This window comes from Amblyomma mixtum, chromosome 6 (assembly GCF_055824585.1).
Source record: "Amblyomma mixtum isolate Tamu chromosome 6, ASM5582458v1, whole genome shotgun sequence".
NCBI classification, from domain to species: Eukaryota; Metazoa; Arthropoda; class Arachnida; order Ixodida; family Ixodidae; genus Amblyomma; species Amblyomma mixtum.
Genome location: NC_143017.1, coordinates 145,096,159 through 145,108,836, shown reverse-complemented (window position 1 = coordinate 145,108,836; position 12,678 = coordinate 145,096,159). Strand labels below are relative to the sequence as shown.

At 48.7% G+C, this 12,678-nt stretch overlaps 1 protein-coding gene across 1 annotated transcript; it reads left to right on the top strand.

Moving 5' to 3' along the window:
- Positions 1-6,566: 6,566 nt before the first annotated feature.
- On the top strand, positions 6,567-12,461 carry LOC149340668 (Na(+)/dicarboxylate cotransporter 3-like). The gene is made up of 3 exons (XM_089551327.1): positions 6,567-6,779; positions 8,034-8,152; positions 11,054-12,461. Exons 1-3 carry the CDS (start codon positions 6,567-6,569, stop codon positions 12,459-12,461), a joined length of 1,740 nt encoding a protein of 579 aa, XP_089407453.1.
- The last annotated feature ends 217 nt before the right edge of the window (positions 12,462-12,678 follow it).

The following is a 12,678-nucleotide window of genomic DNA, read 5'->3' as shown; positions in this document are numbered from 1 at the left end:
AATTGCGACCTCTTCTGCTTGTGTTGCACTACGGGCTCTGAAGGGGAGGCCGTTAACTGTGTAGCTGTTGTGAACTACCGCGGCCGTGTACCATCCCCCGTGGTGAGGGCCGGATGCGTCCACATAGTATACACCCGTTTTATTGCCATAATGTCGGGCTAGCGCTTCCGCTCGTGCCAGGCACCGACCATATGGCGATGGCTTGCTTGGACGATGTCAGTGCACGTTAAAGATCCCCAGGTGGTCGAAATTATTCCGGAGCCTTCCACTACGGCACCCTCAGTCCTTCGCTCTCAGTCCTTCTCAGTCCTCAGTCAGTTCTCTGAGTCCCCCCTTTATCCCTTCCCTTACGGCGTGGTTCAGGTGTCCACCAAGATACGCGAGACAGATACTGCCCCATTTCCTCTTTTCCAAAGAAAACAAAAAAAAACAAAAAAGAATTCGGTTTCCACGAGGGCACCACGATATGCGATGTTGCTCTTATCTTAATAAAAACTGAACATTAAAAATTGCTTTTTGAGGAAAGGAAAGGGCTCAATAACTGTCTCAAATATCTCTGGGGACACCCGAACCGCGCCGTAAGGAAGGTATAAAGGAGGGAGTGGAAGAAGAAAGGAAGAAAGAGGAGCGAGCCGTAGTGGATGTCTCCGGAATAATTTCGGCCACCTGACGATCTTTATCGTGCACGGACATCGCACAGCACACGGGCGCCTTTGCGTTTCGCCTCCAAGGAAAAGCGGCCGCAGCGGCCGGGTTATCGCAGCTTGTGTGCAGGAAGTAAGCCGTTGGATAATTTATGAAGGACTCAAGCGGAGTACCATTCATTTATGGTAATTCTCTATTTTCTCTGGCGGGGGCATCAATTATCACCTAATTAACAATGCCAAATGAAATTATGCAAAGATGTGAGGCAGAACTCGCTCACTATCCTTTTTTCCTTTTCTCTCAGTTGATCCCCGTTCATCTTCATTTAATGACATTGAAGGCAGCAATGCCTCTTGTGGCAAAGGACATTTTAAAGCGGTGCCTTCCTTTTTTGACTCGATGGCTTTGGGACACACGTCTTGTGTTGAAAACTTTTATGGCAGTAGGTGCGCTAGAAAAGTTTCCTACCGGCTGCTGCCTCATCATTGATGGTAGTAGCGAAAAACTGTGGACAGCGACGTATGTGGCTGAAGGGCGATTAGGTAGGAGCAGTGAACTCTGTAACCTCAGAGCAGCCATGACTACATGGGGACCTATGAAAAGGGGTGTGCCGTGGCCAGCCAGTTAGCTTGGGTTTCACAGAAACTGCGTGTGGGCGTGCGCGTGAAGTGCGTGCGCACACGTTTGTGTGTGCGCGCGTGTGCGTGCGTGCGTTAATTACGTAACGCCCTCATGACAAAGATGATGTACCACTATAGGAAGAGAAGTCACGATGTTTTCTGCGCTCCCGTTTACAATATAACTAGAACCTTTCTTTTTGTTCCACGGGATGTTTGATTTTATCCAGTACAAAGCTGGCCTAAAAGACGCGATCAAAAATTAATTGCAGCATTTTAGGTAACTCATCGGTTAACATTCGCAAACATCATCGAACAAAATACCAGCCTTCCCAGACAATCCAACCTCAAAAGCGGTACTGGGTATTTGTATAGCATTTTTATAAAAAAAGAGCGTGTATTAAATAAAATGGAGCGATATGTGTACGTATCCGGCTCAGAAATAACCACTGCGCACGTTAGCTCGCTAGCCGCGCCGGTAGCGCCGATTCCGCGTTCCGGCGAAAAATCGGCTGAGTAAGAAAACCGAAGCCGAGAAGACTGCAAGACGTGCTACCAATAATAATGACAGCGTACTGCGGAAACGTGAACTGCTAATCTTGCCGCCAAGGCACACCGGTTCGTGTGCTTCAGTGGTTGCACCTGACCAATAAGCATAAAGCAGACAAAATTAGACTTGAGAGGAAAAAACTTGCAAGGATAAACATGGCAGAGCAAACTCAGTTATTTGCTTACAGAGAAATCTCTAATACCCTTAAAATTTTACTAGAAAAAGAACCCAAGGCGAGCCTAAAGCCGAGGGATTACTGCGCCTTCACAGGCGCAGTTCGTCGTTTCGTATAATCCAATTGTCCGCCGTTCGCTTTATCGAGAGCGAGAATTGGATTACTTTAGGCCAAGCACTAGACCGCGCGAGGGTGTAATAGTCCCTTGGCTCCTTTTATCCGTTTTTATTCCCACTGCAGGGCTTTTCTGTAGACCCGTCTGGCATTTTCCTCTGAGTCTTGTCCTAGCTGTTCCTTTTGCTTTTCTCTCGGCTAATTTTTTAGCGTGATTCGACGCAGGTATCTTGAGTAAAGGAATATTAGATAGGGCGACTTCAGCACTAACGCTCATGCAAGCGGGCAGCACGTTGCTTTGCTCTGTTATGCTTAAATTTGAACCAATTAAGTTTCAGAAACCTGAACCTCGAGAGAATGAAATAAGCAATGCAGTGTGTTACCAGCCTCACCAGCATATCACAGGCTTCATTTGATACCCTTTAATCAACGCATCACAACGCTCCACAATAAGTTTTGTACTGCCTTGCAACATCACATCATAAAAAAAAAATAGGTCGAAGTTGGCGCTGCAATGTCCTTAAATGGCACTGCAAGCGCCTTCAATTTGACAGTGGTTGCAAAAACATGTTAGTATTGCAGCGTAAGTTTGTAATGTTTTTTTCTCTATTTCATGTTCAAAGCCGGCAGTGCGCGGCTCATCACTTCGATTGTGACTCGGGGTGTGACCAAGTTTATCTCAATTGATAACAGACATGCACTAATGCTTCCACATTATTCGAGGCTGTCGCAGCTGCCTCAGGGGCCTCATTTCTGAGGTTCTACGCCAGCTTCAAAATGAGCGCGACCGAGAGCGGCTGTGATTCCGTTCTTCGAAGACCACCGAGCACACTTTCAACGGCGCCATTTTGGAAACTATATTACTGCATCGAATTTTCTTTTTTAATTGCATGTGTTTAATGCAATCAGTGCAGAACGCGGTTCAGAAGCAACAGCCTGCGATCACTGGTGGTCGTACAGCGAGGTCCCAGATGCTCGACCTTTCATGTCCTGTGCCCCTGGAACCATTAAACCCGGCTGGCAGGGCCTAAACAGCGGCCTGCAGAGCTTTATCAGCAAGGTACTTTCACTAAGGGCTTCCTTATGTATTCTCTTCTATTTTTTGTTATAACTTTCTGAATAAGCTTTATCCCGATACTCCCGTGATTTAAATGTTACCTATAGTTAACATCCAATTATCCGCCCAAGGATCAATTTTCGACAACTATACCAAACTATCACTGCTTTCGCGAGATGCACTTAACCAGCATCGCTTTACTTCCACCCTCGCATTGCGGGCCTGTTTCCCATACAACGTTACAACGTTACGATGGATCCGAGCAGCCTGCACAGTGCCTAGGCAAAAAAATCAAATCGAAGCTTGAACGGCGTAATACTCGAGGTAACGGCTCCCGTTTCGGTCCGCACGAGCCAGAGTCCCCCATCGTGCGGTCCGAAGCCGACCACGCTCTCACCTGCAGCCGGGCTAACGTCTCGTAATAACCCCAATTATCCCATATCTAGATCGGGGCCGGCTCGCGGCTGGCGTGTGCGCTCAGATGCCTGCCCGCTCGTTCCGGGCGTTTTGTCGCCATTACTGGCGCCGACGTCCGCTAAGCCCGAGCTCGTTTTCCGCATTGCCCGCCAACGGCTCGGTGGCGCAGGCATCACGTAACGTTTTTCGGAAGCACTCTCTCCCTTTCTGCTGCTTTCGTTCATTCGCTTGCGAGGCTAGTTTTGACAGGTTGTTCTTTAGTTGTACAAGAGTTGTAAAAGATAAGCGGAAAAGGGGCAGCAACGGCTATACAGGCCTTGCCGCATACTTTGGTGTTGCTCGGTAGTTAAGCGAACAGAGTTTTTTTTTTTCCTAACCAATAACCTCAGATGCTATCGCATTTAGGCCCACCTGCCGCTTCGATGTCAACCATTAGTATGTGCCACGGAGTTTTAGCACCGCAACTATGCCTACGATCATGAAAACAGTGACGCAGAGCACTGCCGTTCCTGTGCGTGTGCGCGTGTGCGCGTGTGCGCGCGTGCGCGTGCGCGTGCGCGTGTGTGTGTGTGTGTGTGTGTGTGTGTGTGTGTGTGTGTGTGTGTGTGTGTGTGTGTGTGTGTGTGTGTGTGTGTGTGTGTGTGTGTGTGTGTGTGTGTGTGTGTGTGTGTGTGTGTGTGTGTGTGTGTGTGTGTGTGTGTGTGTGTGTGTGTGTGTGTGTGTGTGTGTGTGTGTGTGTGTGTGTGTGTGTGTGTGTGTGTGTGTGTGTGTGTGTGTGTGTGTGTGTGTGTGTGTGTGTGTGTGTGTGTGTGTGTGTGTGTGTGTGTGTGTGTGTGTGTGTGTGTGTGTGTGTGTGTGTGTGTGTGTGTGTGTGTGTGTGTGTGTGTGTGTGTGTGTGTGTGTGTGTGTGTGTGTGTGTGTGTGTGTGTGTGTGTGTGTGTGTGTGTGTGTGTGTGTGTGTGTGTGTGTGTGTGTGTGTGTGTGTGTGTGTGTGTGTGTGTGTGTGTGTGTGTGTGTGTGTGTGTGTGTGTGTGTGTGTGTGTGTGTGTGTGTGTGTGTGTGTGTGTGTGTGTGTGTGTGTGTGTGTGTGTGTGTGTGTGTGTGTGTGTGTGTGTGTGTGTGTGTGTGTGTGTGTGTGTGTGTGTGTGTGTGTGTGTGTGTGTGTGTGTGTGTGTGTGTGTGTGTGTGTGTGTGTGTGTGTGTGTGTGTGTGTGTGTGTGTGTGTGTGTGTGTGTGTGTGTGTGTGTGTGTGTGTGTGTGTGTGTGTGTGTGTGTGTGTGTGTGTGTGTGTGTGTGTGTGTGTGTGTGTGTGTGTGTGTGTGTGTGTGTGTGTGTGTGTGTGTGTGTGTGTGTGTGTGTGTGTGTGTGTGTGTGTGTGTGTGTGTGTGTGTGTGTGTGTGTGTGTGTGTGTGTGTGTGTGTGTGTGTGTGTGTGTGTGTGTGTGTGTGTGTGTGTGTGTGTGTGTGTGTGTGTGTGTGTGTGTGTGTGTGTGTGTGTGTGTGTGTGTGTGTGTGTGTGTGTGTGTGTGTGTGTTCACCTATGGGGCAGAAACGTAGTCTAACGACACGCGTTCAACTTAACCTGAGCGCAACGCAGCCAGCTATGCAGTGGAATATGATTGGTCTAACGTTAAGAGAGAGGAAAGAAAAGAACAGAGTGGGTCAAGGAACAGGCGCGAGTTAATGACATCCTAGTCTAAATCAAAAAGAAATCAGCTTGAGCAGGGCATGCAGCGCGAAATAAAGATAACCGATGGTCGTTAAGGGTAACAGACTGGATTCCAAAAGAAGGTAAGCGTAGCAAGGGCGGCAGCCAGTTAGTAGAACTCCTTGTAAGGGCTTGTTGGTACATGAGAATTAAAAAAGGAGACGGCGCGACAGACGAAGACAAAGGAGGCGCCGGTTCTGTCATTTCGTGTGCCTCCTTTGTCTTCGTCTGTCGAGCCGTCTTCTTTGTAATTTTCAGAAAGTAAGGTGGGCTGATGAGATTAGGTTAGGAAGTTTGCAGGGTTATATAGGTGGCCGCAGCTGGAGGAGGCCTTTGTCAGGCAGTGGGCGTAGTCAGCCTGACGATGATGATGATGATCTGTTAAAAGACCCGAAGTGGCCTAAACAAATATACTCTTCCCCAATGGCGTTTCTGATAGCGGACATATCTATTTTAGGCAGATGAAGACGCACAATCGAAAACGACCTTGGACCGAACGGCTGCCGCTGCTAGGATGCCCCAAGTGCAACCTACAATATTAAATAGAAAGCCATACATATGCCTGCTATATATGCCGAGCCCGTCCCCGGCAAAGATCCGACAAAACTAAGCATTTTTCGTCCCAACCAGAGATTCCGAGCCGGCCCGAGCTCGTGCAGTGCTCTGAAAGGTACTGGGTTTACATTGCGGCTGGAGTTCTCAGTCATCAATGCCTCATTAATTCGGCTTAATCTTTTTCCTCACACCTGTATCTTTGACTATCCGGTTAATTAAAAACTAAGCTCCTGGTATTTAGCAATCCATGTATGCTTTCCACAACATAAACATAAATAAACATAAAACAACATAAAGTAAACGCAGCAAGGGCAAGCAAACAGGTAGCCAGATGCGATTACGAAACTTAACAGAATAGTGTGGCCGCAGCTGGATCCAAAGTTAACTGAAGGTCAATGGGATAAGTTTTCGTCGTGCTGTGCACGTAAATGGGATGACGGTGTTGAAGATCACGATATACCTTCATGAAAAGATTTCTCGGCAAAAGTATTTTACAAAAAACCAGCTGATGTGATGGCCGCAACAATGTACGCTGTTTAAACGTATTATTTAAATTTACGCTGTCGTTCGGATCTAATTTCGGTGCTTCCACGTGCAGACAGTCCACCACACGGGTGAAGCGTCGGTGCAAACTTCCTCCAAGGTGTCGGTCGCTGCAGAGAACATCCTCCCAACAGGGTACGCGAGACCCCGAGCAGCTAGAGTGCGGTGTAGGCGACAGCGGCCGCCATGATCGACCAGTTCGCCAACCCGGAGGACCTGACCCTGACGGACTTCGCACGACATAGTCTCCCGCGCCGCTTTCAGACAGTGGGCTTCTACGTGCGCGTAGTGGCCATGTACGCCATCCCGGTCTGCCTGTCACCGCTGCTGCGCACACGTTCCACCGAAGAACACTGCGCCTTCATCGTCCTCTGCGTGCTCTTCCTGTGGCTGTTCCAGGTGAAGCCCCCTGCGTCCTCCTAGTGTTATCTCAGCGATATCCTAGCGATATCCCGTCGCACTTTACCTGTTCGAGTTCATGACGGCACGCGGTAAACGTCGTTTTCTCACTTCCTCAAGCTGCAATTCGGCTTTTCTTTTTGCTAGTGCTGCTGTCGGGACCGCGCCCAGCCACTGCCGCTAAGCCTAGAGGCCTACAACGCTTCTGTCGCAGCCACTTCGTCATTATCTTTCTTTCATACGTCACGGATGATGTCAGCGCGCTGTTTTTTGAATTTTCAAAACCATGCACCACTTCGTGGCAGCCAAGGGAACTAGAAGCGCTTGTCTCCAATTACTGGTAACGTTGCCTGGCAGGGACCCATAAACTGCCGTGAAAGCCATGAAGTGAGAATAGGGCTCCTTTCGTCGAGTAGAGGAACGAGCACAATCATTCGAGTAGAGCTCTGAAAGTGTTGGTGGTTAATTAACTCTAAATATGATACGCCTATATGTGAGTAAAAATAAAGTGCGCTAGAGGACAGCTTACCCACTTTTTACTCCTTTGTTTAGAGTGTTGCCGGCTATGCGCCGACTGCGGCCCTTCGAGGACCATCGTGCGCTTGTGCTTTCAAGGCCGTGTTTTGAATCTCGTGCGACGATAAGATCGGGTACGGGAACAGCTTTGTTTTGACACTTCAGTGCAGGCGGGATAATTCCTACCACGTGGATCTCCAGCAGTCCTTACAGCAATCCGCGTGGTTTATTCGGTCGTATACAGCGCATGATGCTTTAGATGGAGGAGGTAACCCGCGCTAGGTTATGCGTCATGGATGCAAAAGCATCGCTGCCTTATTCCCACAATCCATTTATACGTGTTGAAACTGAGAACAGTAATTCAAGAACCGACAGCAACAGTAGTGCAAGTAGCTGCAGGTCACTGTACCAAGAGATTCAGCACTAACTTGCCTTCAAAAGAGCACATCGCTGAAGTGTTAGATTGTACGCTTTAAAATGTAACCAATTATAGGACTGATTCTGAAGGAGGGCATACAACTGCCAATGTTTCAGGCTTGAGTTCCCGTTCTTTTTCGAATGCCTCCCTTGAAAAAGATCCTTAGGTTTTGTAAAGCTTCGTCAGGTCTTTTCAGCAAGAACTAACGGTACCACGCACCGATTTGCAGTCGTGCATGAGGCGTTTCCAGCACAAATGGCATGCAGGTCCTTGAGCTTCGTACTTAACTATTGCCTCCCGTGTTTTCCCACCTCACGCAGTCGATACCACCAGCGATCGTGGCCTTCCTGCCTATAATCCTGGCGCCACCGTTCCTCGGCTACTCGGCGGATGAACTACTCACTAACTACACTTCCACCACGATGCTACTGTACATAGCGTAAGCATGCACCATCGGTTCCGCCATAGGGCCCTGATTTTGTTGCCAGCCACCGCGACGTCTGACAGCGGGGTTGCTGGCCCCTTCCCCCCCGGCCTCAACGACCGCTTTTCAGCCTGCGCAAAATTAAAAAAGCTCGCGTACTGAGTTCAGCAAGCGTTCAAGAACACCGGGTGCTGGAAATTAATCCGAGTCGCTTCACTGCGTCCCGTCTCAAGGCCACTGCCTCAGCACTGACACGCAGGAAATCTTTAATTATTAACTCTCTGTTCGGCCCTGTGATAATCTGAATTATGCCATTTACTGTCACATAAGAGTGAGCATTATAGAAATAAGATTTCTCGATGCCTCAGCTACATTCTAGATCTGACGCACGCCCCTGCAGAAGGCTCCGGTTTTGTTACGGCCGCATGAAGTTGTTCGCGCACCTTCTCCCCCGTTTTACGACCGCGCTGGCGAGATGCCGTGTGCGCGGCGCTGTTTTGTTTCTTTTTTTCAAACTTGCGCCGAATTTTGTGAGACAACTACTGATCCCAAGGTCGCTAGACTGAATTCCCGCCTCATTAGCTGCATTTTGATGATGAAGTGTAAAATGCGTCCGTGAGCAGTGTGATGTGAGTTCATGGTAAAAAAAAAAAAAGAAACATAAGTAGTAGATTTTAATCCGGAGCATCTCCCCTGCGGCGTCCATTTTAGCCAACATGCTGCTTCAGGACATCAAAACCCGCATACCGTAGCAAAGCCAGGCCCAAACTCACGAACTCATTCTTTCCGCGGCTGGCACAGCGTCTAATTCTTGAGCAACGGGTATTCTATTGTTGAAGTTATGATTCCCTCTGCAAGGAACCGTGTTAATGCATTTGTTGAAGAACCCAGTTATGTCCATTACGCTTAAGTGTCGACAGTACGCTTAGCGGATTTTTGCTTCCTACGTGTCTCTGTTCGTTTGCGCAGTTCTATTGTGCATTCTAGTTTAACGCTACCGCTTACGTCCTCACTGAAGCAAATTGGTGAACCGTATCTGCAGCGCCACGAAGACGACAACGAAGCGAGGAACAAGCAAAAAAAGTGAAAAGGCAGGAATAGTCAATACATGCAAGCAACAGTTTAGAACGCGTACGTATTATTTGTAAATTTGGCACAGCCGGAGAAGTTTGGAGACTAGTATGGTTTCGAGTCTCGCTCGGAGAGCGAGAATTAAGATAGACAAGTACACGTTCATCCCAGAACTGCGAAAAAAACATACAGTAGTGAGCAATATTAAGAGAGGAACGAAGTTTCAGCATTCATTTACTGATTACTTTATTATTATGTGTGACAAACGCTGTTTTTTTCTTTGTTCCCTAAGTAATTTTCCTCTGGGCATGTGATGTCCAAAAGTGCGGCCGAATTTTAAGAATAAATAACCAGAAAATTCGCAACTCTGCGAAAAAAAGTTTGTGCCATCCCATATTGATCCCGACTGTACAGAGAGCGCCTGAAAAGATGACTAAATACACCGAAAGGAGGCATTTCGTAACACACTCGTCGATCACCTATCAGCGTTCAAAAATGGGACGCCGGTCTTGTTCCAAGCATGCCAAATGCGTTTTTGTGTAGGCCCTATCTCTACGCGCGTACGTCATGCATAGTTAAAGATAACGCAACGACTTTTTTATTTCGAGAGTAATTACGCTCGATTCTTAATCAGGAAAGAGCGCTGTCAAGAACTTACCATGTCAACTTACTTCGCCCACTTGTGCGGACGTCGTGTTTTATCTGTGCGGATAGGACACAGACACTCGTAAAAAAAAAAAAAAACACTATCCGGCAGTCTAGACCATCATGGCAAGCTTATGTACATATCATATGCGCAAGTCCGCAAGTACATGTAAGGGACTACGAGTCTTTGCTCAACGCAATGTTCAAGAAATGAGAACTGCTTGCTATATTTACTCAACCCACACGATCACACTGTTTAAATTATTATTTATTAATATTTAACGTGATGCATATTTTAAGACAGTCGGCAGTAACTGCATTTCTTCATCCTGTCGTAGAAGATATCACCGGGCACCGCTATGCACTGCAAGAGCAAAATCGACCACTGGGATTAAATCGCTAGCGCGTAGGCTTTTGTACCAGCCGTTGAGGACAGCGGACACCTACCGCCATCTGGCGGGTGACAATCGAAGCAGATTCGGTTGGAGCCAACGCAGAAGCAAGCGTTCACATAAGTAGCGCACATGTGCATGTCGTACACCATGGGTTCTGAAGCCTAACGCAGTTTCGATTATTAAATTTTTCCACAGATATAGCCAAGCAGCATTCTCAGTTATATAATATTTCTACTGACGCCACAGCCTGATGACAGTGACACAGCTTTCATTCAGTGAAGTCAGCCTGTTCGCGTGGTGGTACTTATCGACGAAAACGCGGACGTGACGTATGAGAAATTTTAGGCAAGACCTCTGTTTTTAAAGCCTTGATTGCAGAGTTTTTGGGGTTTTTTTTCTTTCACTTTAGAAAGAGCATTATCCTGGATGCATTTCTGGATGGCGGGGCCAAATACACTTCCAGTAAATGGAAAGTAAAGTTATTTCGATTATTTCCTAGCCATAGCAAAAATATTTATTTTTAACTTTGATACGCCTGTTTTTCAAGGCAGCCACAGCTATGTTTCATACCCTGTTTGCCCCTACAATAAGAGAGGCGTGTCTGCATAAAACTCTAGGCATGAAAGAGTACCTTACCCCATCTGCCACACAATATGATCATTGCAACCCTTGGTTTCAGTTGTAATGTTCTTTCAGCATTTCAGAAGTCTACTCCACTGCCGTCTTTTTCAGTGCTTCATAGATTCTGCATCGCGGCTATATGTCGCGCGCGATTGAGACAGCCTCGTCATGGTGTGCTTAACAGGTATGCTCTCGTGGTGAACGGCGTTGAGACGACCAACCTGCACAAGCGGCTCATTCTGACCTTCCTGCTGGTGTTCGGCGGCAAGTCTGGCTTCATCATCGGCGGCTTCGTGATCACCACCATCCTCGTGTCAATGTGGACCAACGCTGTGCGAACCGCGGCCATCGTGCTGCCCATCGCCATGGAGGCCATCCAGCACATCCAGGACAACCGGCTGTTCCATGTGTTGGAGCTGCGCACGCGGTACCTGCACCGTAGCGCGGGAATCGGCACTCCCATCATGGAGGCCCACTTCCTCATCGAGGGAGGGGTGGTCATACCGGACGTGATCCGAATCCTGAGCGAGTTCTTCACCGTCAAGAAGGGCCTGCTCATCGGCATCTCCTACTCAGCCGTGCTGGGAAGCATGGGCTCCGTGGTAGGCTGTGGCGGTAACCTGTTCGTCAAAGCCTTCATGGAGCAGATATACGACTATCGCAAGATCACTATCTACAAATGGGTGCAGTGCCACTTGCCTCTCACGGTGCTCTGCTCGTTCCTTCTCTGGTCAGTGCTGTCCGTGTGCTACGCCAGCGATGTGGTGTCCAGCGACCACATCTCGAAGCGGGCCTTCGAGGACGTCATCTATCGGCGGTTCGCCGAACTCGGCACCATCACATACACCGAGGTCGCCACACTAATAACCCTCTTCTGCATGGGGGTCGCCATCTTCGCTTCTCACCACTACGCCGAGGTCGTAGAGACCGAGTTTGAGGACTCGTTCTTCAGCGAGAACGTCTGGGTCTGCCTGGCCGCCATGGTGGTGTTCATGCTGCCGCAGAATATAAACTCCAGGCGGCGAGGAAGCAAATCCCGTGGAAAGCAGGAGCGCATGCTCAGCTTCCAGCAGGCGGTGCACGGCATCTCCTGGGCTTTCGTCATCACCATGGGCGCGGGCGTGTGCGTGGCGAAGCTCATCATGCGCTACAGCCTGCAGCAGTTCTTCGACTGGATGCTGCCATATCACGCGGTCTCCTCAACCATGATGCTCCAGCTGTTCGTCGGCTTCGTGGCCCTGGTCCTGGCAGAGATCAACAACTCTCTCAACAACATCATCATCTTCGCGCCGCTGCTGGGCCACATGTCGGACGCCGTCCGGGTGCACCCCATGTACTTCATCATGCCGTTCGCCATCTGCTCGTACTTCGGCTTCATGACCACCACGGCGACGCCCGTTAGCGAGTACGTGACTGACTACGGTGACCTGCAGGACGACGAGTTCATCCTTCCCGGTATCGCCATGAAGATCGGCTGCGGCCTTATAGTCATGCTCGCGTACAATACCTGGTGTTGGGACTATCTTTACCTCAAGGAGTACATGGCGCCGGTTTCCAGGCAGAACCGTTCATCGATAGACGCTAACTTCTGACTGCAGCTCTATGACGCGTTGTCTTTATTACTGTGTCGTTTTCTCGCCCATACACGTAATTTTTGTTAACGTTTTGTATATTTTCTCTACTTCCTTTCGGAACTAGCACTTCTCCTAACTGGCAAACTTTCACAGGCATCTTTCTGTTCTGTGCTCTGTAGCGAACTTATCGGGTTTATCATATTTTTTCGATTATTTCTCAGGACTATACCCCTGA

What these genes read in the sequence shown, in the direction of transcription:
- LOC149340668 (XM_089551327.1), top strand. Translation starts at nt 6,567, where the DNA reads ATGATCGACCAGTTCGCCAACCCGGAGGACCTGACCCTGACGGACTTC. An exon ending in TCTTCCTGTGGCTGTTCCAG is followed by an intron (nt 6,780 to 8,033) that starts GTGAAGCCCCCT and finishes CACCTCACGCAG; the next exon opens with TCGATACCACCAGCGATCGT. An exon ending in ACGATGCTACTGTACATAGC is followed by an intron (nt 8,153 to 11,053) that starts GTAAGCATGCAC and finishes TGTGCTTAACAG; the next exon opens with GTATGCTCTCGTGGTGAACG.